The 22,523-nt window shown below is 57.8% G+C and overlaps 1 protein-coding gene across 5 annotated transcripts; it reads left to right on the forward strand.

Annotated features, from left to right (window-relative positions):
* The first annotated feature begins 3 nt into the window (after positions 1-3).
* On the forward strand, positions 4-22,067 carry NKPD1 (NTPase KAP family P-loop domain containing 1). Of its 5 annotated transcripts, none has more exons than XM_063111041.1 (6): positions 4-82; positions 8,813-8,929; positions 11,362-11,424; positions 13,831-13,972; positions 17,176-17,307; positions 18,733-22,067. In XM_063111041.1, the coding sequence occupies exons 1-6, from the start codon at positions 38-40 to the stop codon at positions 20,544-20,546; spliced, it is 2,313 nt and encodes a 770-aa protein (XP_062967111.1). In that variant the 5' UTR covers positions 4-37; the 3' UTR covers positions 20,547-22,067. The 5 variants fall into 5 exon arrangements, with proteins under 5 accessions (XP_062967111.1, XP_062967110.1, XP_062967109.1 ...); XM_063111040.1 differs by having other exon boundaries at positions 6-82; positions 8,753-8,929; XM_063111039.1 differs by lacking the exon at positions 4-82 and adding an exon at positions 187-332 and having other exon boundaries at positions 8,753-8,929.
* The last annotated feature ends 456 nt before the right edge of the window (positions 22,068-22,523 follow it).

The following is a 22,523-nucleotide window of genomic DNA, read 5'->3' on the forward strand; positions in this document are numbered from 1 at the left end:
GGCGGACGCGCTGGTGTTTGAGTTTCTGCACACGGAAATGGTGGCGGAGCTGTGGGCTCAAGACCCCGACCCCGGCCCGGGGGTGAGCGCCAGGCTCCAGGGGGCGGAGGCGCGGGCGGTGACGGGAAGGCCAAGTCGAGGCCTCCGGGAGCGCAGAGGGCGCGCCAGCCGCCTGGGTTCGAACCCCGGCCCCTCCCCCGATTCGCTGGGAGCTGGCTTCCTCCTCTGTAAAGTGGGGGTCGCGAAGGTGCCCGCCTCGCGGGGTTTTGCTGGCATTGAGCAAGATGACTCAGGATAAAGCCCTTAGCTCAAGGCCTGGCGCAGAGCAAGTGGTTAGTAATAACAGTAATTGCTGTTATTGTTGGCCGTGCACTGAGGGCTCGCCTCCGCCTCTCACTAGGTGTGCGACCCAATGACTTAATCTTGGTATGCCTCAGTTTCCTCCTTTCTGTAATAGGCATCATAACAGTACCTGAGTTTCAGAGTGGGACATTTATTCATTCGACCCACACTTACGGAGCGCTGACTATATTCCAGGCACTGTTCTAACACAAGAGGAGTCAAACAGTACATTAAAATATGCCATCAGCTATGATAAGTTCTATAAAGAAAACATCGCTAGAGTCAGGGAAAGAGGAGGGATGGGGTGGTGGATGATGGAGGAAAGCCTTTCTGACTAAGAGAAGGGAGGAAGAAGCAAGCCCTGTGGATAAGTGGGTGAAAGAGCATTTGAGGAAGACTGACAAGAGGTGCAAAGCCCTGAGGTAAGAGCGTACTTGGCATGTTTTAAGTAGGTTCTTATGAAGAATAAATGAGTTAAAGCTTTATTTTTTTGGCGGCTGGCCAGTACGGTGAGTTAAAACTTTAAAGCACTTAGCACAATGTCTAGCATGTAGTCAGCATTTACTCAAAACTCTTATTATAAAATCTTTTAAGGGGCCGGCCCGTGGCTCACTTGGGAGAGTGTGGTGCTGGTAACACCAGTGCCACAGGTTCAGATCCCTATATAGGGATGGCCAGTTAGCTCACTTGGGAGAGCGTGGTGCTGACAACACCAAGTCAAGGGTTAAGATCCCCTCATCGGTCATCTTTTTTTTAAAAAAAAAGAAGATAAAGCTTGGCAGAGGTACTGTGCATTGCGCTGTGCCTTGGGGAAGTGGGTCACAGTGCCTTTCCCCCTCACCTCCAGCCCTCTACCAGGCCCTGACCATTCTGCTTTCTAAATGTTTCCCATCTGTCCCCACCTCTGCCCTTGTTCAGGCTCCCTCTTCTCTGCCCTTATGAAATGAGCCTGCTCCCTCTTCTCCCGGCTCACTTCCCCTGTCACATCTTCATCGAGTTAACACCTATAAATCCTTCAGATCTTGGTCTAAATACCTCTTCCTTAGGGAGCAGTTAACACCTGTAAATCCTTAAGATCTTGGCCTAAGTACTCCTTCCTTAGGGAGCCTTCGCTGAGCCCCCAGGGGAGTTTGGGTCTCCTTTATACCTTCTTAGCCCCCTTCCCCACCTTATCCTTGGTAGCCCTCATCACACTCCATAAGGATGTATCAGAACTGTGTGTCTGTACGATCCTTTGATTCACAGCCATCTCCCCTGCCAGACTGTGCCCTGTGTGTGGGCTGGGACCAGGTCTGTTTTAATCACCACCCTATGGCCCTGGCAAATAGCGGGTCCTCAGCATGGATTTGTAGACGTGAATGCAGATCCTGTGATGTGAAGGGTGGGGGTGGGGATGGGGATTCATTTAGTATTATAATCCACAATAGCTCCTACCATCTGTGAGTGTTTCTGTGTGCTCTCATGGGCTTCACATTCCTGATTCCATTTGATCCTCCTAACAACCCAGAAAGTTGGCATGATCCTCCCATTTGTAGATGGAAAAGCAGAGGCTTCAATGGACAGAGTTCCTTACTGTCAAGTGACAGAGTTAGGAATGTAACCAGGCCTCCCACCTCCAAAGCCTGTGCTGTAAACTCTTGCATGCATTTTCCAGTGTGTTTTCCCTGACGTTCTCTGGAAGGATCTTAATGGGTTTTTGTGGTTGAGTGTGGAAAACACTGTGTTATTCAGCCTTGCTCACCACAGTGCTTCCAGAGCACATGAATGTGCCTGGGACTCTGGAGCAGGGGTTTCCTACCCAACTGCCACTGGGATTGTGGTGCTGGGGTCTCAGTGGTGCTGAAGCCAGTTGGGATGTGGCCTGGGCTTCTGGCCTCAGAAAGCTCTCTGGTAGCCCTCAGGTGCAGCTAGGGGCAAGCACTGCAGTGGTTTCCCCGTATTCCTTCTACATGGGGAGCCCCAGTTTTCAGGGAACCTGTCATAGGAAACTGCCTCATTTTCTCACAGTCCTTTTCTCTTTTGTTCCTGACCCTTCCTCCTTTCTGTTCCTTATTTTTGGTCCAGTAAATGTTCCTCTAAATCAAGTGCCAGCCTCCTGTTTCTTGGGTACTTATTCTGTCCCCAGCATGTATCTTATCTAATGTCGACCTCAGAACAGCACTCTGAGGGAGGTGCAAGGGCCTTTCCCAAGGCCGTGGTGACAGCAAAAGGCAAAATTAGAACTCAGGCATCTGGCTCCAGAGCTTGTCTGTAGATCAGAGTTTGCCCCCCCCCACAGCTCCAGAGCTCCTTGAGGACAGGAATGGTGGCTCTTTCACCTCTATCCCCACAGCACAGACACCCAGGAGCACAGTCTTGTGTAGGGCTTTTGTGATGTCTGTATCCTGCCTGGGATGGTGGTCATTTATTGCAGTTGAATGGATCCTCCTGGACTGTTACAGGTTAAGTGGAAAACTGGCCAGAAGGGCCAGGAGGTCAAAGGGCCTTTGTTATCAAAGTAGGAAAACCCTTGGAGGAAGAGGCTTGGGCTTCTCTACTTCAGAAGCTTTGAAGATCAGGGGAACCTTTGGGCAAAGGAGCAAACACAGTAAAGGCCTGTCATCCACTATTGTGAGGCCCAAAGAAGAGCCCTGCTGGGCCAGGCCTTCGTCCACCAAGGCCCATAGAGCACCTATGGCAGCCCCTTCTCCAGGAGGGCTTGGGTGTGGTAGCAGCTATCAGACACAGTCCTTACCCTTGGGCAAGAGCCCGGGGAACTCGAGCTGTTCCTGGCAAAGTGGACCCAGGGCAGAGCCCTGGAGTGGGACGCTGTGCATCTGAGGCAGGGGAGCCATTGGCTTGGTCTCTGTGGCCCCGACTGGGAACTGGTGCTCCATCCTGAGGGCGGTAGGAGCCATGAAAGGGTTTAAACTGAGGAGTGCCTGGCTCAGATTTACTTTTTAGGAAGACCTTCCTAGCCACGTGAATGGGACTGGATGGAATTGGGCTGGGAAGAGTGCCGCTGCTGCAGGAGCCCAGGGCAGAGGCAGTGGGGGCTAAACCTGAGAGGTGGACCCAGGAAGTAGGATGGGGAGAGATATCAGAGAGCTTCGTGGGCAGAAGGCAGGATTGGGGACCACCCTGGTGAATGAAGGAGAGTCGAGGGTGGCAGGGCAGGAGTTAGGCTGGCTTTCTCCCTCCCACTGCTCGCTCACCTGGTCACTTGCTGCCCACACTGCTTTTGGGTCTTTGGGGCCATTCACCTTGGGGAAACAATTTGTCTCGTTGCTCTGTGATTTTCTTAAGGCGGGAAGAAGGGCTGCTCCTTCCCTGGGTTCCCTGCCCTGGGCCTGGCATAGAGTGACCCTGCTGGTGGAGATTGACAGGGTTAGCCTCTGCCCAGTAGAGAGCAGGTGCTTCCCAAGTAACTGAGGCGCAGGGCAGGAAGAGGCAGGAGGAGCTGAGCACACGGCCCCCACTCAGCACCCTTCTGCTTCAGTCCAGAATGTTCTCCATTTTTCATGTCTCTTAGGATGTATTGGGGGCAGCTTTGGAGCTCTGTGGCCCTTTTCAATCTGAACATGGGAATTTTCCCTTAGCTTAGGACATTTTTCTCTTATTTTCTCTTTGGTTATTTCTTCTGCACTGTTCCCTGTGTGTCCTTTGGGCGCTCAGATGAATACGGCTGACTGCTGAACAACACGGGTTTGAACTGCTCGCTCCAGAGTCTTTATATATGGATTTCAGTGCATTTAAATGTATCAAAATGCCTTTTAAATGTATTTTCTCTTCCTTATGATTTTATTAATAACATTTTCTTTTCTGTAGCTTTATTGCAAAAATACTTATACAGTATATAATACATATACAACATACAACATATATGTTAATCAACTTTATGTTATCTGTAAGGCTTCTGGTCAACAGTAGGCTATTAGTTAACTTTTGGGGGAGTTAAAAATTATATGTGGATTTTGGACTACGATGGGGATCAGCACCCCTAACCCCACATTGTTCAAGGGTCAACTGTATTATTCTCTGGATCTCTTCTATGCATTTTATAACTTTTCTCATTTTTTTTCTACGTCATGTTTTTTCTGGACAACCTGGGAAATGTTATCTAGCTTACAGATTTGTCTACTATTCAGCTCCCTTGTTTAAAAGTGTTTATTTTGGCCACCGTATTGTCCATTTCCAGGAACTTTTCTTCGTGTCTGATTGTTCCTTCCTCCCATGCGGTTCCGTGGACACCACTAGTACCCACACCGATAAGGCTTCTCTGAGGGTCCCCCCTCTTCCTTATGTTATCCCGCTTCCTGTCAGTAGTTTGTTGTATAAACTCAGCAGAGGCTAGCGTGGTGAGCCCCAGAAATGCACTGACTCTGGGGGCTTCGGCAGATTCATATGAATGGGAGAGTCCCCACCTTGCTGTCCTTTTGTAAGAATAAGCCTTTAGGTTTATCTGAAGAGCTATTGCAGGGACTCAGGCGTGGACTCAGGGTAGACTCCACCAAGTCTGAGGAGATGGACTGTGATGAAGGCAGGCGGAGGCGTGTCCTCCCTTTGTCCTCTGCCCTTTCTTCCCCTGTCACCTGCTCATCCTCTGCCCCTTCCCTCCCCACTTCCTCTTCCCCCCCGCTTTTGTCATCATTCTCTATCCCTACCACTCTCAAGCTTTTTAATTCAGCACATGTCTGGTCCCTATCAAGGGCCAGGTACAGTGGGACCAGCAGTAACAATGGCTGCTGCTTTGTGCAGGTCACACCATCACTGTGAGTAGGTACTGCCATTAGCCCCATTGCTCATGTGGCGAAACTGAGGCACAGGGCAGTTAGATAACCTGCCCAAGGTCACACATCCAGTAAGCGGGGGAGTCAGGATTCCAAGCCAGGCAGTCTGAAGTTCACGGAAGGAAAACTTGAGCTTGCTGGAAGCTCTTCTGGACTCCCCTCCACAATCCTGGCCAGGCTGATGGACCTTGCTGAATCTCTGGCCCTGTCAGGGCTGCTATCCTGGCTGCGACCTGCACCTAGAGTGCCTTCCCAGCCCACTCTCTACTGCCACCTAACTCCCCCTCCACCTGAAGGCTCAGCACGAACATGACATCCTTGGGAGTACACTCCAGCCCAGCCTGGGCACCCTCACAATGCAGCTTTTCTCCCTCTTGGCAATCGCCATGACTGTAGTGAAGTCATCCATTGCACCCTTAGCTCTTGTGTGTGCCCTGCTAGAGTGCCAGCTCCAGCAGGAGGGGCCCTGTCTGTGGTCCATAGGTGGCGGCATTCAGGCAGCATACGTTGTATTGACCCTCAGGTTGGCTGCACTTGCCCAAAGGGGAAAATGCATCCTCCTCAGCCTGGTCTGCGGGGGGGCCCCCTCCCCTCCTTGTCTCTCATCACCTGAACCCGCCCTCTCGGTCTAAGCTACATTCTTGGCTGGCTGCTTTTTCCTGCCTCCCTGCCTTTGCACATGCTCTCTGCTTGGAATTCCTCCTTCTTCCTGGCCCCCTCCTGGAGGAGCTGGCTCTGCATATGGTTTCCCAGCCCTCTCACCAGGTTGTCAGTTGTCATCATCTGGGCACCTGTCACCCCTACCAGGCACGGTAGACCAGCTCCTGGAGGACATCCAGGAAATGTCTGTGAAATGAACAAGAGTTCTGGGTTCTCCACCATCACACTAGGAAGTCCTCATGAGCAGGAACACAGATGTGCTCTTACAGAGTAGAGCCCAGCCCCTGCCTCCAGGATCTTACCTCTGGAAAGGAGGTGACACAGGAGCAGTGGCCACCAGGTCATGAGGACTCACCAACTGCCAGGCTATACTAGGTGCTGGGATACATCATCCCACAGAACAGAGCCCCTCCCTTCACAGGGTTTTCCTTCCAGCCAGGGTCTTCTTCATCCCTCATCAACCAGGGGGCTGTCACCTCATTTGACAGACACAGGCTGTGAATGACGATGCTGGTAATGCTTCCTGAACCTGACTGAAAGTACTTGGCTTGCATTTACCAACCACTTTACTCCCCATGAAGATACCAAGAGGTAGCTACTATTTTTTTTTTTTTTCTTGCAGCTGGCCAGTATGTGGATCTGACCTCTAGACCTTGGTGTTATACCACCTCATTCTAGCCAACTGAGCTAACCAGCCAGCTCTGGAGGTAGCTACTATTAACATTACCCTCCTTTACTCATAAGGAAACTGAGGCACAGGCAGTTAGCCACTGCCCCAGGTCCCATACCTGAGCAGATCTGGACCAGGCAGGTGGATGTGGGTCCCAGCATTCAAGCCACCAGGCAGCGTTGGTGTGAGAGGGACCCACGTGGCAGGGGCCTCCTCCTACCTGCGTTGCTGTGCAGACAGTGTAGACTGTTCCCCCTTACTCTGCCTCCCTCCTGCACCCACATGGATTTCCTGCATCTTCCTGCGTGGCTGGCCCTGCTGTGCCTGGGGAAACCAGGTGATACCAGAGATAGTGCCAGTGTGGTCCAATAGGAAGCTGCCAGGCGGCCAGGCAGGGGTGAGAGGCACCTTGGTTTGAAATGTGGGTGATCTCTGCTCATGCCTCCCTGTTCCCTGAGCTCCCCACCCAGTGAGCCTCAGCCCTTGCCCCCTCCCTGATGCCCAGGACAGCTGGGGGTGTTGTCCTACCCACCCATCTGGGCTTGGAAGCCAGACCTGCCCTGTGGCTGAGTGAGCCTTTGGTAAATTCTTCTTAACCCTCTGAGCCTCAGTTTCCAGTGTGAAATACAGCTGACCTTATGGGGTGGTTAAAACTAAAGGAAAGGGTGTATATAAAGCACCTGACGCTTAGTATATGCTCAAATCCCGATTCTTCACTTTGTTTGGTCAGCATTATGTTAAGCAGCTCCCATGTATCCAGCCCTGTGTGGCCTGCTGAGGGCTAGAGGGGGATTGGTCAGCTTGGTTCCCCACCCTCACAGAGCTGTCTCTTCACTCAGTGACAACGCAGAGTGGGCAGGGCTGGGAGCTGCGAGGGAGGTAAGGACAGCTTCCAGGAGTCGGGCAGATGGAACAGTGAGTGCAGAGACCCAGAAGCCTGAGCATTCCCGGCCTAAGGAAGTGTCTTTGAGGGACAGAGAGGGTGGAGGAGGGACAGCTGGGTCTGGGGAGGTTGCAGGAAGCCTGCTGAGGAGGCCAGGACATGCTCTCCTGGGCTGGATCTAAGCAGGAATTTTCATCTGTTATTCAGATGGTGCCGTCGCTGTGTGGCCCAAGATTTAGATTCGGATTCTGTAGTGATTCCCGAGGGCAGGTCGGGGAAGGAGAGGAAGGGTTGGGAGGGGCTTGGGCCTGGTGATTGCAGCGCCCTAAGAGGAGCCAGCAGAGGACAAGCTTCCTTCCTCCCAGGGTTCTGCAGCCCCCTCTTCTCTCTTCTACTTCTAGTCTGCCAGATTTTCTCTGAGACTCAGTGCCTCACGCCATGGGTGGGCTGTCCTGGGACTTCTGATGCTCCCAATTTGGGCCTTCCTCAGCTCTCTCCAGGTCACCCAAGTGAGAAAATACATAAAAGCCTCTCCTCCAGCTGAGCCATCCACAATGCAGGCCCATGGACAGATACCAAGTGCAGCCCTCCCATTGTCCCCTTCCCTCTGCCTCCCTCCAGATATCACTTGGCCACTACCTCCTTCCCTGAGCACCCAAGCAAAGATCTCCTTCCCCTGAGTCCCTGTGTGTCCCTCCTACGGACCTTGGCAGGTTTTAAGAGGTGATAGTCATAGTTCACTTTCACAATCCCCCTTCCTGTGACCCAGCCTGGTGCTCTTGCCACATGAGCCCTTGAGCAAGTCACTTTGAACCTCTGGGGTAGTCACAGTGCCCACCTCCCAGGGCTTTGTAAGGATTCACACTGAAAGTGCTTGCAGATGTGAGAGGTGCTATCAGGGAAGAGTTGACATGTAGGGGTAAAGGGAGCCTGGAGAAGACCCCCATTTTTCCTGGAGCAAGAAGCTGGTTCTGGGGACACCTACGAGGACTGCAGAGGTGGGTGAGGGAACGGGCCAACCCAGGGCGGAGGGGCAAAGCCAGCACACTGAAGGCCTGGCCCTGGCTAGGCTGTGCAGGAAGCCCCTCCCTCCCCTGGTCGCACCCTGAACTGATAGGCATAGCAAGTTGGAGTCCTCTTACAGCTGCCACCCCAGGTGGCTCCTGGTTGAAGAAGGCCAAGGGCTCCCTGAGCCTCTCTTTGGCCTTCTAGGGATAGAAGATGAACCTGTCTGTCCTAGAGGGCATGGGCTGCCGCGTGGGCCAGGCTCTGGCTGAGAGGTGAGAGCCGGCCCCTGCTGCCTTCCCCCAGCCCTGCTGGCAGGGGCCGGCAGGACCCGAGGTTGGGTCCTCCCTGGGCACACCCGGGGCAGGGCAGGCTTCATCACTCCATGTAGGAACCTCACCTGGCTTCCTCTTCCTCACCCAGGGCCCCTGGCCTGACCCCCCAGCATCAGCCTGGCCCAAATGTCTGCCCCTGCCCCACCAGGCTGCCCCAGGAGATGCTTACCTTCGGGAGGAGCTGGATGCCCTCAAGTTCCTGTGCAAAGGCCTGTGGGTAGCTGTGTTCCAAAAGCAGATGGACGGCCTCTGCCCCAGTCACCAGGTGGGTGCCCAGCACTAGTGCCAGAGCTGAGGTTGTAACCAGGAAGAGCGAGGAGGGGAGCCCTCCTATAGGCCAGTTGGGAGCCAGCCCAAAGCTGGGAGGTGGGAGTCCCAGGTTTCCCATTGGCAACCATAGCCCTCCTTGGGGCCTCTGCCCGATCCTCTAACGAAAGCAGGGAGGCTGCCATGAGATGTCACGGGGCTATTTCCAGAACTTCCACAAGCCTCCCAGGATTGAGCCCCAGAGCAGGCAGAGGCCTCTCATGGCTGGCAGCATCGTCCTTTGGCATGATGCTGCTTGTCTCAGGCTGGTCTGAGTTCCCATTGAATGCCAATGCAGTGCCCAGCCCTCACCGGCCACTTCCTGGGCAGGGTCTGCAGCTTCTCACCACAACCCCAGCAGGCAGGGACTCTTTTTCTTGGGGAGTTATGCAGTCGGAGTGACAGGATCAACACAACCTGAAGGGTGGACACCAAGCCCAAGTCAGGGGCCCGTGCCCTTCTGCAGCTCTGAAGGATGGGGCGCATGAGTACAGTGGTTCTGAGGGAGGGATCCTCCCAGACCTCAGCCCAATGGGGTGGGAGTGCTGGGTCCTGGCTTCTTCCCCCCACTACAAATGTAGGGGTCTCTTCCCATGGCCTCCGGCCTGCAGTATCTGGATGAGGCACCCAAGGTATGGGGATGGGGACTGGAACTTCATCCCACTTCACATCCCCCATTTATCCAACCCTGCCTCAAGTTAGACCTCTCCCTAGGCCTAGGGGGTGTCCCAAAGCCCAGGACCTGGGTGCTGGCCTCCCCTCTCTTCCCACAATGGTCTGTTTCATCCCAGTTCCTGGCTTTCACCTGTGGCGGCCCGCGTGGTACCCTTAGTACCCTGGGCATTGAGAGCTTGGTCACTGCCTCTGTGGCAGCTCTGTCTGTCTGTGAGTCATGGGGAGAGGGGGAATCTCCCTTCTTGAGTGTGATGGGGGTTCCAAAGCTCTCCTGCCCCTGTTCCTGCGTGGGTGCCAGGGAGGTGGGCCCAAGTTGCCAAGGCCCATTTTACAGTTGTGGAATTTGAGGCCTAGAGAACTTAAGTCACCTACCCAGGGCACACAGCTGATACAGGCCCATCCATGCCCCTCACCCTGTGATGTCACCCAGATGCTTCCCTGGGGTGTGCTGGCTCTGAGGAGAGAACTGTTTAGTAATTTCAAATATTTCTTCCCAGCACAGGAATGCAGGTGGACATAACAAGTCATCCTGGTTGGGACTCCAATGGGTGCTCTAGAGGCAGTCAGGCCCTGTGGGACTTGCAGCCTGCCTGACCTCCTTGGGCCCTCTGGGCTGTAGGTCTTCCATCAGACAAGCTGAAGCCCCATTCCTACCTGGGGTCAGCCCACCCCAAAACCTGCAGCTAAACCATCTCCCTCCCTCCCCAGTTACTCTTTCCTGTGCTGGTTCCCTAGGCTGACTCATCAGGGGGGAACTGGAACCCGTGGACAGGACCTGAGCAATACATGCCACAGAAGCCCATGCTGGGCCCCTCCCCAGCAGCCTACATGCTTGGCCTATGTGCCCCTAGTAACTCACACAGCCATGGGATGCGGGTCAGGTGGGTGGAGACACCACCCCCTTGGACCAGTGAAGAAACTAAGGCCCAGCCCCGGCCACCCATGCTGTCAGCGCAGAGCAGGGATGAACATCTCTGAGCTGTTCAGGTGCTTTCTGACTCTTCCCCAGGTCCCAGCCTCAAGCTAAAGCCAGCCCTTCTCTTCCAGGTAAGTTCCAGGAGGTGATCCAGAAATCCCAAGGACCCCTAGGCCACCCCCAGCTGAGCCTCACAACTGCCTCTGGCCCTCACCCCCTTCAAGGAAACAGCAGATGCTTTGGCCCAGAGACCCTGGCCACTGCCTTTGGGGGTGGCCTTAGGGCTCGTGCTAGGCATCGCATGCTCAAGAAGTGGGTATGAAAGAGATGGGGGTCAACACGGGAGGCAAAGAGGTCCCTACTACAGTTGGGACTGGTGTGAAGGGATTCCCGGCATCGGACACATCACTCTGCACGGCAGGTACTCAATACAGGTTCTGTGTGTGGGTGTGGAAGGGGGGCATCTATAGAGCGACTGCCACAGGTCCTGCATATGAGCAGAGCACCCTCTGTGGCTCCCCCACCCCAGGACCTTCCCTTCAGGGCTCCCCCCCACCTCCATCCTGTAGCCTGAGCCCTTGAGCTTGCTGCCTTCGTCCCTCCACACCTGGCAGGGGGAGAGGTGGGCCTGGAGCTGCCAGGGCTGAGGACGGATGGGGGAAAGGGGTGGGGGTAGAGGCTGGACACCCTCATCTCTTCCCCACCACACACACGCAAACACACTTCACATGCCTGGGAAACTGGAGTCATGGCCAGAGCCTCTCTGCCCTCACCCTGCCCACCCCCATCTGCGTTTGTAGCATCAGGGAGCATCACATACCTGGACTTGTGCCTGGGCTCTGCCACCCCGCGGCCTAATGAGGGTAAGTACCCTGGCCTCAGAACTGTCAGCCAAGGCTGGAGGTGAGATCCTAACGGGATGAGGAAGGGTTCTCTTGCTTAAGACACTCCCAGTGGGCAGGGTCTCCCCAGCCTCTGTAGAGTCTGGCTCAGACACCCCATCTGGCCCTACCTTGGTTTGCCCCTTCCCAGCCCACCTGGCTGAGCTCCATGCCCCCTGACCTGCCTCCGTGCCTTTGCATGTTCCCTGCCTGGCCCACTCCCAAACTCCTCCACCGTCAGTGCCCAGTGGCCACCTGGCCCCTGAGGGTGGTTAGTCACTCACCCTCTGTGCTCCCACAGCCCTGGACACCCTCATCCTGCCCCAAGGTGTTTAGTTTACACTAGGACACGCTTCTTCTTGGGTCCTTTGGACCCTGCTCTGGGCGCTGGCACTCAGGAGCCCTGGGCACATGTTTTCCAAGTGTAAATGGAAGTTACTCAGCTAAACTGTGTGCTGGGACAGGGAGAGGGGGACTGGCATGGAGGCTTACCACAGACTCACCCCACACGCACACACACCAGCCCTGCCTCCCTGATGGGTCAGGGAGCTTTAGGAGGACAGAAATGGAAGACTTCCCAGAAGAATCAGCTTGAAGGACTGTGGAGAAGAGAGGGGGCACAGTTCCGGCAATTGGTGGTAGTGTTTGGTCACCCAGGCAGAACCCCTATAGGGGACGCCCTGCAGGACTGGGTGGGTTCCCATTATTTTGTCCTGTATCCATTTGTCCCAGGCACTATTCTGTGGTTCCCTTCCCCTGTCTCATCATCTCATCTCTCATCTCCTCAGACCACCCCATCTCTCAGGGAAGTGACTGTGTACCCCATAGCACCAGCAGCTGCAGGGAGACCGGACCCTGGAGAGCAGAGGGGCCTCCAGGGCTAATGCTCCTCTTGCCCAGGCCCACCCTTGGCCTAATCTCTTAAAAGACATCTGCAAGGAGACATGCACTGACTGCTTGCCCAGCAGTTGGGAGCCAGAGCCTTGGCAAGCCTGGGAGCACAGCCACTGTATGCTTTCAAATCCCTCCTCTGCCTCTGTGGGGCCTGGGGTGAGGGTGTTTCTGGGCCTCGGTTTTCTCATCTGTAAAGTGGGCATCACACCAGCCCCACTGGGTCATAGTGAGGAGGAAAGGGTTCCTCTTCGGAAGCATTCACACATGTGCTGCTGCTGTTATACATGAAGCACTTGGAGCAGCGCCTAAGTAAATGGGTCAGCTGCCACCCTTGCTGAGTGCCAGGCCCTGAGCTGAGTGGACTCCTGATTCCTCCCAACAACCACGAGAGGCAGGCACCAACAGTGAGGCCCACTCAGCAATGAGGAAGCTGAGGCCCAGAGAGGTGAAGTCACTTGCCCAAGGTCACACACCTGGGTCCTGGAGGAACTGTCATCTGAGCCAGGCTGTATCCTCTTGGCGGACTCCCACTCCTTGTCCCAGCTTCCTTCCCCCACAGCAGAAGTGCCCAGGGAACAACTGGGTGCCAGGAGCCCCAGGCAGCACTGTGGGCTCCATCTCCATCCCTTACCCAGTAGGGTACGGTGGGGGAGTGTGGGGCACCCAGTCCTCGAGAGCACCAGGCCAGGGCAGGCATGCTGGGGAAGGGGCGGGGCCAGGTGGGCAAACCGGTCGGGCGGGCGCTCGCTGGGGCCTCTCCTGTTGGGCCAGTGCAGTCGATTTGGGGCTGGCACAGCAGCTCGGTGGCGGCCGCTGCCGGGCTAGAAGCTGGGGCCGCGAGGCCACCTTCAGGTATGGGGAGACCCTGGGCTGGGGGAGGCAGCAGGCAGGGCCACACACCTGGCCCCCAACCCTCACCAATTCCCTCTGCCCCTCGGGCCTCACCTGTCCCTGCCCTCCAAACAGCATCCTTTCCTCAGTTCTGTTTTTGGCTCTTCATGCTTTAAACCCAGTACACCACATCTTGCTCCAGATTGGGCCACCATGGCTTCATTGCTCCCCCAGAATTCCCCTCCCTCTATGCCGTCACTCAATCAAGTGTAGCCAGCCCTGAAATTCCAGTCACCGTCAGTTTCTTGGCTGCCCCCCAACTCACCACACTGGTTTTATATCCCTTCGAATGGCACTAGCCTCCCACAGCGCCCTCCCCCGGCCCCTGAGATCCCCAGGCTTGAGGGACAGAGCCCTCAGTGACCATACCGGCTCCCCCGTCTCTCCAGCCCATGTCTGCTCAGCACTCCCCATTGTCCTGGCCTCTAAACTCCCAGGGGCTCCTGACCGCCCAACCCCAAATTAGCCCCTAGCCCAACCATTCTCTGTCCTCCCTTGTCTGGCCATCCCCCCCCATTCTGACCTCTCACCTTTACTCTGAAGAGCACCTCTGCCCACCCCACCTCATGGGTGACCCAAGGACCTGTCCTCTCACCTGTCCAGGGTCACAAGGAGCTGTCCTCTCCCTCCCACCCCAGGAGCTGCCCAGCCACCATGCACAAACACTACAACATCCACTTTTCCAAGGCCACCTGGACCCCCACTGAGCGCTACTTCTGGGACCCAGAATTGGGACACCAAAAAGGTAAGGGTTCACTTTGGGGGGTGGGTCATGGCAGGTGTAGAGGCTTCTGAGAGAGCCTGAGTGCATGGTTGAGAGAATACAGACCCCAGGAGAGAATAGCTGCCAGCACTCCCTGAAGAAGATTCTGCATGGGGGGCTGGAGGGGGGGGACCACAGGACCTGGGGGGGAGGCGGGGGGGCCCAAAGGTAGGAGCCTGGGCTGGAGATGGAAGCAGGGGAGGCCCACCCGGCCTGCTCCTTTCCCCAGTGTGGGAAGAATGCCCCCTCCCCAAATCCCCGGGTGTGTGGGGACAGACCCCCAACCTGGAGGGAAGCAGTGTGGTGAGAGGGAGGGGTAGAAGAGGGAACCCCCACGCTGAATGTGTGTGAATGAAGCAGGGTCCGGCTTCCGATGGTGACTGCAGGCGCTCCTGCGCGGAGTGGGGACGGGGTGGTTACCTCCCATTGGGGCTGATTCAGCTTCCTCAGGGCCTGGGCGGGCGCCCGACCTCCCAGGTCAGCAGCCTACTGCCAGCCTGGCCTGAACCCAGGGACAAGGTCCACCCCCCCTCACTTTCCAATACCTGACCTGTCCCCTCTTCATGGCCATCACCCATCACTCCAGTCTCCTCTGGACCAAACAGGCCAGCTCCAGTGGATTTCTCTCAGCAGTCCCCCACCCACCTACGCAGGGGGACCCCCGAGGGATGTGGATATTTGGATAGCAGGGACTGACCATCCTCCACAGAGGATGCACAAACCCCAGGCATTGTCCTTTCTCCAGCCCCTTGTCCAATGGCAGTCCAGGCCCCTGTACCTCTGCCCTCCTCCCACCCATGGGAGAGCAGGCTCTGGGCGCCATCCCCGCAAATCCCCTCATTGTCTGTCCAACTTCTTTAGGCCTCTGGGGCTCCCAAGAATGCTCTAGCCCCAGCCTCCACCTGAAGACTTTACCTGGCTTGTGCTAGTAGCACCCAGGGTCAGGGACCCAGGCCCAGTCACCCCCACTTCCTTCCTTCCAGGATGCTGTCAGCAGTGGTGCCATGACCCAGCGGCCCCTCGAGCCCATGGGCCCTGTCGGCTGTCCCCCCAGTCATGCTGGCAGCTGGCCTACCATGGCCACCTGGGGGGTGGTGGCAGCTGGCGCTGGGGCTCCCAGCCCCTCATCTCACCACAGCAGCGACAGCCCCAGCCCCCACCTCCAAGCCCCCTGCGGCAGCGGCTCTGCCCTGTTCACCACGGGCACCAGAAGGGGCTGCCCTCAACCACTGTTGACCCCATGGGAACAGCCAGCGCCCCCCAGCTGCCCCCTGCACCCACTGCAGCACCCGCCATGGCCAGCAGCAGCCCAGCCCTACCCTCTGCAGCCGGCACCCTCCTGGAACCCAGCCAGCCCACAGATGCCCGGCCGCTGCCTGCCCCAGCAGCCTGCGGCTCCTTCACCTCCTACAGCTCTGGTGCTCACACAGGCCTTCTTGGGGGCTCTGTCCCCAGCTTCTGCTGCCTTGCTTCCCACTTGGGCCTCTTGCTCCCTGGCTAGCACCTTGGGCCAGCCTCCTCATCCCACACTCTTGTCCCTGTCCAGGGGGTGTGCTCATCTCTGACCCTGGGACTCAGGCCAGCTGCCTCTGCTTCACCTGTTGGGGTATAAGGCTTCTGGGCCAGGCCTATTCATGGGGCCTCCCTCTGCCCTGAGCTGGGTGGGGAAGGCCTCCCTCTCCTTCTGCCGACACCCTGGCTCTGCTTCCTCTTCTCCAAGCCGTCCCTCCCCTGGCTCAGCAGGCCACGGAGGACATGCGCCAGGGGATGACCCCCACCAAGCACCAGCTTGTTGGCCAGCTCTGGTGTGGGGAGGTCCAGTGTGAAGCTGCAGCAAGAGGTAGGGAGTGGCCTGGGGAGCAGAGAGCCGTGCAGCCATGGGAGGGGTCTAATCACTCACTCACTCACTCATTCATTCCGTGAGTAGGTACTGAACGCCTACAGTGTGTGCCAGGCATTGTTCTGGCGATGCAGTGGGGAGCACGGCAAAAAGAGATCTCTGGAATCTTCTGGAAGCTCATGTTCTATTGGGGGGGAGCAGGTACAGAAAACAAGATAAATAAGTTTAAAGGTGACAACCACATTAGAGAAAAATAAAGCAGGGATAGGAGACGGGGGGCTTCTGGGTTTGGAGACTAAATAGGGTCATGGGGCTAGGCCTCATTAAGGCGACACTTGGGCAAAGCCCGTGCAGCAGAGTCAGCAGATGCAAAGGCGGCAAGTTCTGGGACAGCAAGGAGGCCATCACTGTGGCTTTTACTCTGAGTGAGCCAAGGATGGACATGGCTGACTCAGATCTACCAGGAGAATGGGCTGTAGGAGGGAGAGCAGCAGCAGGTGGCCAGGGGCAGGTGACTTGCCAGAGTCCAGGCAAGCGATGCTGGTGGCCTGACCAGGGTTGTGGCAGTGGGGGTGGGGACACACTGATGGCTTCTAGGTCTGGTTTGAAAGTGGAGCTGCTGCTCAACAGGGACTCAGGCTCTGCATCGGACACAGTCTTGTCACTGGAGCCTCAGGGCCATGATGCCCATCTCACACACAGGGAAATACAGGCTGAGTGAAATGAGGTCACGCAGCAATCAGGTAGAGCCGGAGTTAGAGCCTCCCTGCCCACCACCTCAGCCGTCCTTGTCCTGAATCTTTTCCTGCCCTCCTGGCTCTGCTGCTAGGCACAACCCTTCCTGCAGCCCACCTGGTCCCTTTTACAGGGTGTGTTGTGGATGTGTTGTCCCCACCATGTACCCTGAGGCTGGCCAGGTGCCCCCCACGATTGAACCCTACCATTCTAGCACCCCAATTCCAGATCTGCAGAGTGGATTTTGTAATGCTTGTACATGGTGGCCGGGGCCCCCACAGGGACAGGACTTAAACTGAACTTTGTGCCTTAAATGGCCACTCAAGACGGTGGCATTGACTGAGGGCCTGGCCCTGGCCAGACCCTTTGGCATCCGTGCCCCCTGATGTCCCTGCTCCTCTGAGGCATCGCCCTCACCGTGTCCTGCAGAGAAGGGTGGCAGGGCTAAGACTGGGACTTGGGTCTGCATACCTCTCTCCTAAGCCTGGGCTCAGGGTTTAACCTGAGTTATGGAGGGACTGAAGGCGGGAGCTAGAGGGCAGATCGGAGGAGGGTGGTGCCTGGCCAGCCTCATTGACTCAATTTTCCCACCCTGATCCCTGACCCCCAGACATCCTGACAGAGGATGATGTCTACTGCAGCTGCCTGGCCAAGACTCTCTGCCATGTGCCAGTCCCTGTGACTGTGGGTTTCTACGCTCCCTTTGGCTGCCGCCTGCACATGATGCTGGACAAGATCACAGGTGAGGATGTGTGTTTGTTGAGAGGAATGAGAAATGGAACCTCTGATCCCTGCCCAGCTCCAGGCAGCCCCAAGATCCACTCACTCCTGAGGTCAGCCTGCCCCAGACCAAGCACTCATAGCTCAGCAGTAATCAGGTCCCTCCCATGCCCACAGCCTCTGCCCTGATCCCTGCTCCACTGTCCTCCCTGGCCTAGCTGCCTCCAAGTCTCATCCTCTCTCCCATTTCCCCTTCCCTTGCCAAACCTACTCCAAGGAATATTTCTAGGGTCCTGTCCCTCCCTTGCTCAAAAGCCTTCCATGCTCCCCAGCACCCTAGAGAGAAAGCCCACGTTCCTCACTGAGGCCGCAGGCTCCTGACAAGCCCCTACTAACCTCTGTGTCCCCCAGACCCATCTCTTCCTCAGCGCTGGCCCAAGGCCTGGCACTTACATGACACCTAACAGATAGATGTTAATTGAAGACATGAGCTGAAACTTGACCAGGCGCCACCGCAGCTCTGACCTGGTTTAAACCCTGCCGGAGCTCAGACCTTGTCCGAATCTTGGCCAGAGCCACAGGGGTGGCTCTCGTCCTCTGTGTGCCCAGCACTGGTGCAGGCCCAATACCCTTGCATTCCTGTGCTGACTATTCAGTAAGCACCTACCAAATAAGTCCATGTCCTGCCCCTTGTGTTGTCACAGAGGGATAAACAAGGTCCTGGGAGGGGAAAAGATTAGGATATAAGGGAAAAGAGCGTTGTGGAGATCCTGCTCTGTGCTAGGCGACTTAGACACTCTTGCCCGTCCCTCTTCTGACCTCATAAACCCTACCCCAGACCTCTCATGATCCATTATTCCCCCAGCACCTCCTCAGTGCCCAGGGGACATAGCGGTGACCAAGACAACAGGGGCCCTTCCCTCCCAGGGTTCACAGTCCAGCAGAGGAGAAAGATTTGTCCTCAGACAGTGATGACCAGAGTGGGAAGGGCTGAAGGCCCCTGACCCAGCCTGGGGATCAGGGAGGGCTTCCTGGAGGAGGAGACAGATGAGCTGAGGAGGAGCGGTGCTGGGAGGAGCAGGAGGCCGGGAAAATAAGATCAAGGCTGTCTCCCTGCTGCCTGGCATTTCCCTTCCTCAGCATCTCATTACTCACTCCTTAGACCCCACCCCGCCCCCTGCCCTTGGCTTCTTCGTGTCTCGAGGTTCTCCGTGTCCCCTCTTGCCCCCTCCCGTCTTCTCTCCTGAGGCCTCTACTTCTGCCCACCCCTGACCCCCGCCTCGCGCTCAGACCTCTTCCAGTCCCAGCCCAGCTCCAGGTCCCCCCGTGCCCCATCTCCCGCAGTTCAGGCCCACCGGGCGCCCAGCCGCCGGCCTCTGCTTCCGCCCCTGCCCGCGGCCCGCCGGCGCCTCCCTCACGCGCGTTCGCGCGCCCTCCCTTCCCGCAGCGCTGATGCAGCAGGAGGCGGCGCAGCGCGAGGCGGAGGAGCTGCGGCGCGTGCAGTGGCGGCCGCGGCCGGTGCGCGGCTGGGGCGTCCCGCGGCTGCTGTGGTACCTGGTGTTCCTGCAGCCCGTCATCACCGAGGTGCACCTGCGGCGCAAGAACGTGCAGTTCCTCTTCATCCGCTTCAGCGCCTGGCAGTACGCGGGCACCGACAAGCTGTGGGCTGGCCTGGTGACCACGCTGTGCGAGGGCATCCGCCACCACTACGGCGCGCTGCCCTTCAGCGTGTACTCGGTGCTGGGCAACAAGCCGGTCACCACGCCGAGCTTCTGCCAGCGCGAGTGGCACTGCCGGCGCCGCGTGTGCCTGGCGCTGCTGGCGCTGCTGGCGGCGCTCAGCCTCGGCGTGGGCCTGCTCTACCTGTCCCTGAGCGCCCGGGCGCCGGGCCACGGCAGTCCGAGCGGCAGCCTGCTCAAGGTGTTTGGCGGCGCGGCCACCACGCTGTCAGGCTCGGGGCTGCTCATGGCCGTGTACTCGGTGGGCAAGCACCTGTTCGTGAGCCAGCGCAAGAAGATCGAGCGGCTGGTGTCGCGCGAGAAGTTCGGCAGCCAGCTGGGCTTCATGTGCGAGGTGAAGAAGGAGGTGGAGCTGCTCACCGACTTCCTGTGCTTCCTGGAGATCTACCAGCGGCGCCGGCTGCGCATCGTGCTCGAGGTCACCGGGCTGGACACGTGCTACCCGGAGCGCGTGGTGGGCGTGCTCAACGCCATAAACACCTTGCTGTCCGACAGCCACGCGCCCTTCATCTTCATCCTGGTGGTGGACCCCAGCATCCTGGCCGCGTGCCTCGAGAGCGCTGGCAACATGAAGGGCACGGCCGACAACGGCTACCTCTTCCTCAACCGCACCGTCACGCTGCCCTTCTCCGTGCCGGTCATGGGCCGCCGCACCAAGCTGCAGTTCCTGCACGACGCCGTGCAGAGCCGCGACGACCTGCTCTACCGCGAGATCACGCGCAAGCTGCGGCTGCCGGCGGGCGGCGGGGACGGCGGGGGCGGGGAGGGCGCGCAGCTGCTCGTTGGGGACACGCCGGCGGCGGGCGCCGAGCGCACGCAGGGCCGCATCGACGCCGAGGCGGCGCGCCGCATCCAGGAGGCGCTCTTTTGCCTGCACGACGAGCGCGACTGCCTCTACGAGTACGTGCCGGACAATGTGGTGTCCATGCGACGCATCGTCAACACCGTGCCCATCACCGTGCGCCTGCTGCAGCAGCAGCAGCAGCAGCTGAGCGACTGCATGGGCCCCACGCCGCGCCAGGCCGTGGCTTGGGTGGTGCTCGCCAACCAGTGGCCGTGCCGCCTGAGCTGGGCGCTGCAGTGCCTGGAGGACCGGCAGCAGGCCGGGGGCGCGCCCGAGGGCCGCGCGCGCCTCTGGGACGTGTTCCGCGATAACAGCCGCGAGCTGCACACCATGACCAAGGCTTTGCAGAATGTGCTCGACCTGGACGGCGACCCTGAGCTCTTCGCGCGCTTTCTGGGCGCCGACTTCCCCTTCACCGTGGCGGAGGCGCAGAGTCTGCTGCGCTGCACCGTCAACCTGGACCACTCCATCCGCCGCCGCATGGGCCTCCTCCGTGCCGTCAGCGCGCTCAAGCCGCCCAGTTCGCCCAAGTCCCCCGCCCGTGACGCCCCCCACGCCGCCAACGGAGCCAACAACCCCTCAGGGACCTCTCCATCTGGCCATGCCGCGGGGCAGGCCAGCGATGCCCACTGCACCGGGGACTGGGCCCACGGAGGCAAGCCAAAGTCGGCAGCCTGAGCGCCCACCACTGGAGGGGAATCCAGCCCGGGCTGGCCTGGAATGGAGGACTTAGTGGGCCGCAGGAGGCAACAGCTCCTCCATCTGCCCACAGGAGAGCTTAGGGGGCGGGACTGGGCCCAAGGGCCAGGGTCCCGTGTCCGAATGAGGCCTGTGGTGGCTACATCGTCCAGGAGAATCAGTGAGACAGAGCCGTGGGCAGTAGCCTCCAGGAGTGGGGCAGTGTGCCAGCGCCAGTGTCTGAGAGGGGCACAGAAAGGCCAGGGAGGAACTCAGGGTTCAAGTGCCATAAATGAAGGTGTGGAAAGCCCCTGGTTGGTCTTTAGGTCCTTGTCTCCCCGGCTCTGAACACTGGGAACTAGGCCTGCCCTGTCCTGCCAAGCCCACCTCCTCAGAGAGCCTGAGCTGTGCCCTGGCAGCCGTAGCTGGCATCCTTGGTGGCAGGGAGGGAATGTGGGGGCGGTGGGCGAGGCTGACAGAGGCAGGGGAGATGAAGGGCAATAGGCCAGGTTGACTCAAGCAACAGGAAGCGCCCAGGCCTCAGGGGATCCCAGGTCCTTGTCCCCACGCCCTAGCCTGTCCCTGTGTGTGCAGGGCAGGAGCTGGCATTTCCCAGGGTGGGGTCCCCGGTGACCTCAGCAGGCTGCTCCACCCCCAGGGTGGCTCCACCCTCAGCATGAGTTAATTAGGCCTCACTGGAACTTCAGCCAGCTGGGGTGGGCAGCACTGCCTCCCTGAGACAGGTAACTGTCCAAGGGGTGTCTGCTTTGAAGAACACTCCAGGGCAGGGAAGCTGAGGAGCAGACATGGGGACACTTGGGGGGTGTACAGCATTGGAGTCACAGCCAGGCAGGAGTGTTTATACGAGGGCTGGAGTTATACCCTGCCAAGGGGGCTTACCACCTTCCCCTTCCGACAGTGTCCCAGAGACCTAGGATGGAGGTGTCACACCTCTGGGCAGTTCCTAACTCCTCACTGGTCAAATATTCAGCCACACACTCAGGCCTGTGGGGTGCCTGGCCCAGTCCAGTGTGTGGAGGGGTGGAGATAGTGAACACACTCTGGGAGCAGAGGTCGAGGGTGTACTTCTGAGCTAGGGCTCCAAGGGCTGAGGGGTTAGTCCCTGAGGGACTGAAGAGCTCTGTAAAGGCACCCACACTCAGGCCATGTGGCTGGGGGATACTGGCCTCACATTCTTTAGCTCCAAGGTGGGGCATAGCACCCAGGCCTGGCCAGCCCCAGCATCTGGCTCCCCTGGCCATAATGGTCAATTCACATGTGGACACAGGTCAGTGAGAGGCTCCCTGTGATTTCTATTGGAGCTGTCAGGACGGAGGTGCTGTTTTTCAGCCCTGGTAGGGCTACTCTAGCAGAAGCCTTGACCTGCTGGGAGATGTTCTGTAATAGTAGGGGAGAGCCTGCCCAAGAATGAAACCACCAGAGAGACATGGGGCCTCGTGACACCGTTAAGTGTAGATATGCTGTTACCCATCTACCGATGTGTGTGCCAATACATCTCCCTTCCCTTTTACTGCCCTTAAGCCAGTTTGAGTTGGGTTTGTTTCTTACCACCCAGACGCCAGGCAGAAAATGAATTAGTTCCAGGAATGGGGTGCAGCAAGGGACAGACACTAATGCAGACTTGGCTTGGGAGCAGGACTGAGGACCCCATGCTTCAGTAAGAAGCTGCAGTCCCTGCTGTGTGGTGCCAAGCAGCAAACTTTTGCCCATTTTGTCTTAAGATTCCGACCACGTGCCTGCCAAAGTGAGTTCTGGGGGACATTGAAAAAAATAAAACAGGATGTCAGAGTGGCTTGGCAAGGCCAAGATGGCTCACTGTCCACCAGGATTCACATTCCTCTCAATAGTGTGGAGCTTTTGTGGGAAGTTGCATCTAGGTGAGGAATAGGACTAGTTACCTACAAAAGGTAGTGCCAGTGATGCGTGTCCCTTTTCTGCCACAGCGATGAGTTAAGA

Source organism: Cynocephalus volans, chromosome 10 (assembly GCF_027409185.1).
Source record: "Cynocephalus volans isolate mCynVol1 chromosome 10, mCynVol1.pri, whole genome shotgun sequence".
Classification (NCBI taxonomy): Eukaryota; Metazoa; Chordata; class Mammalia; order Dermoptera; family Cynocephalidae; genus Cynocephalus; species Cynocephalus volans.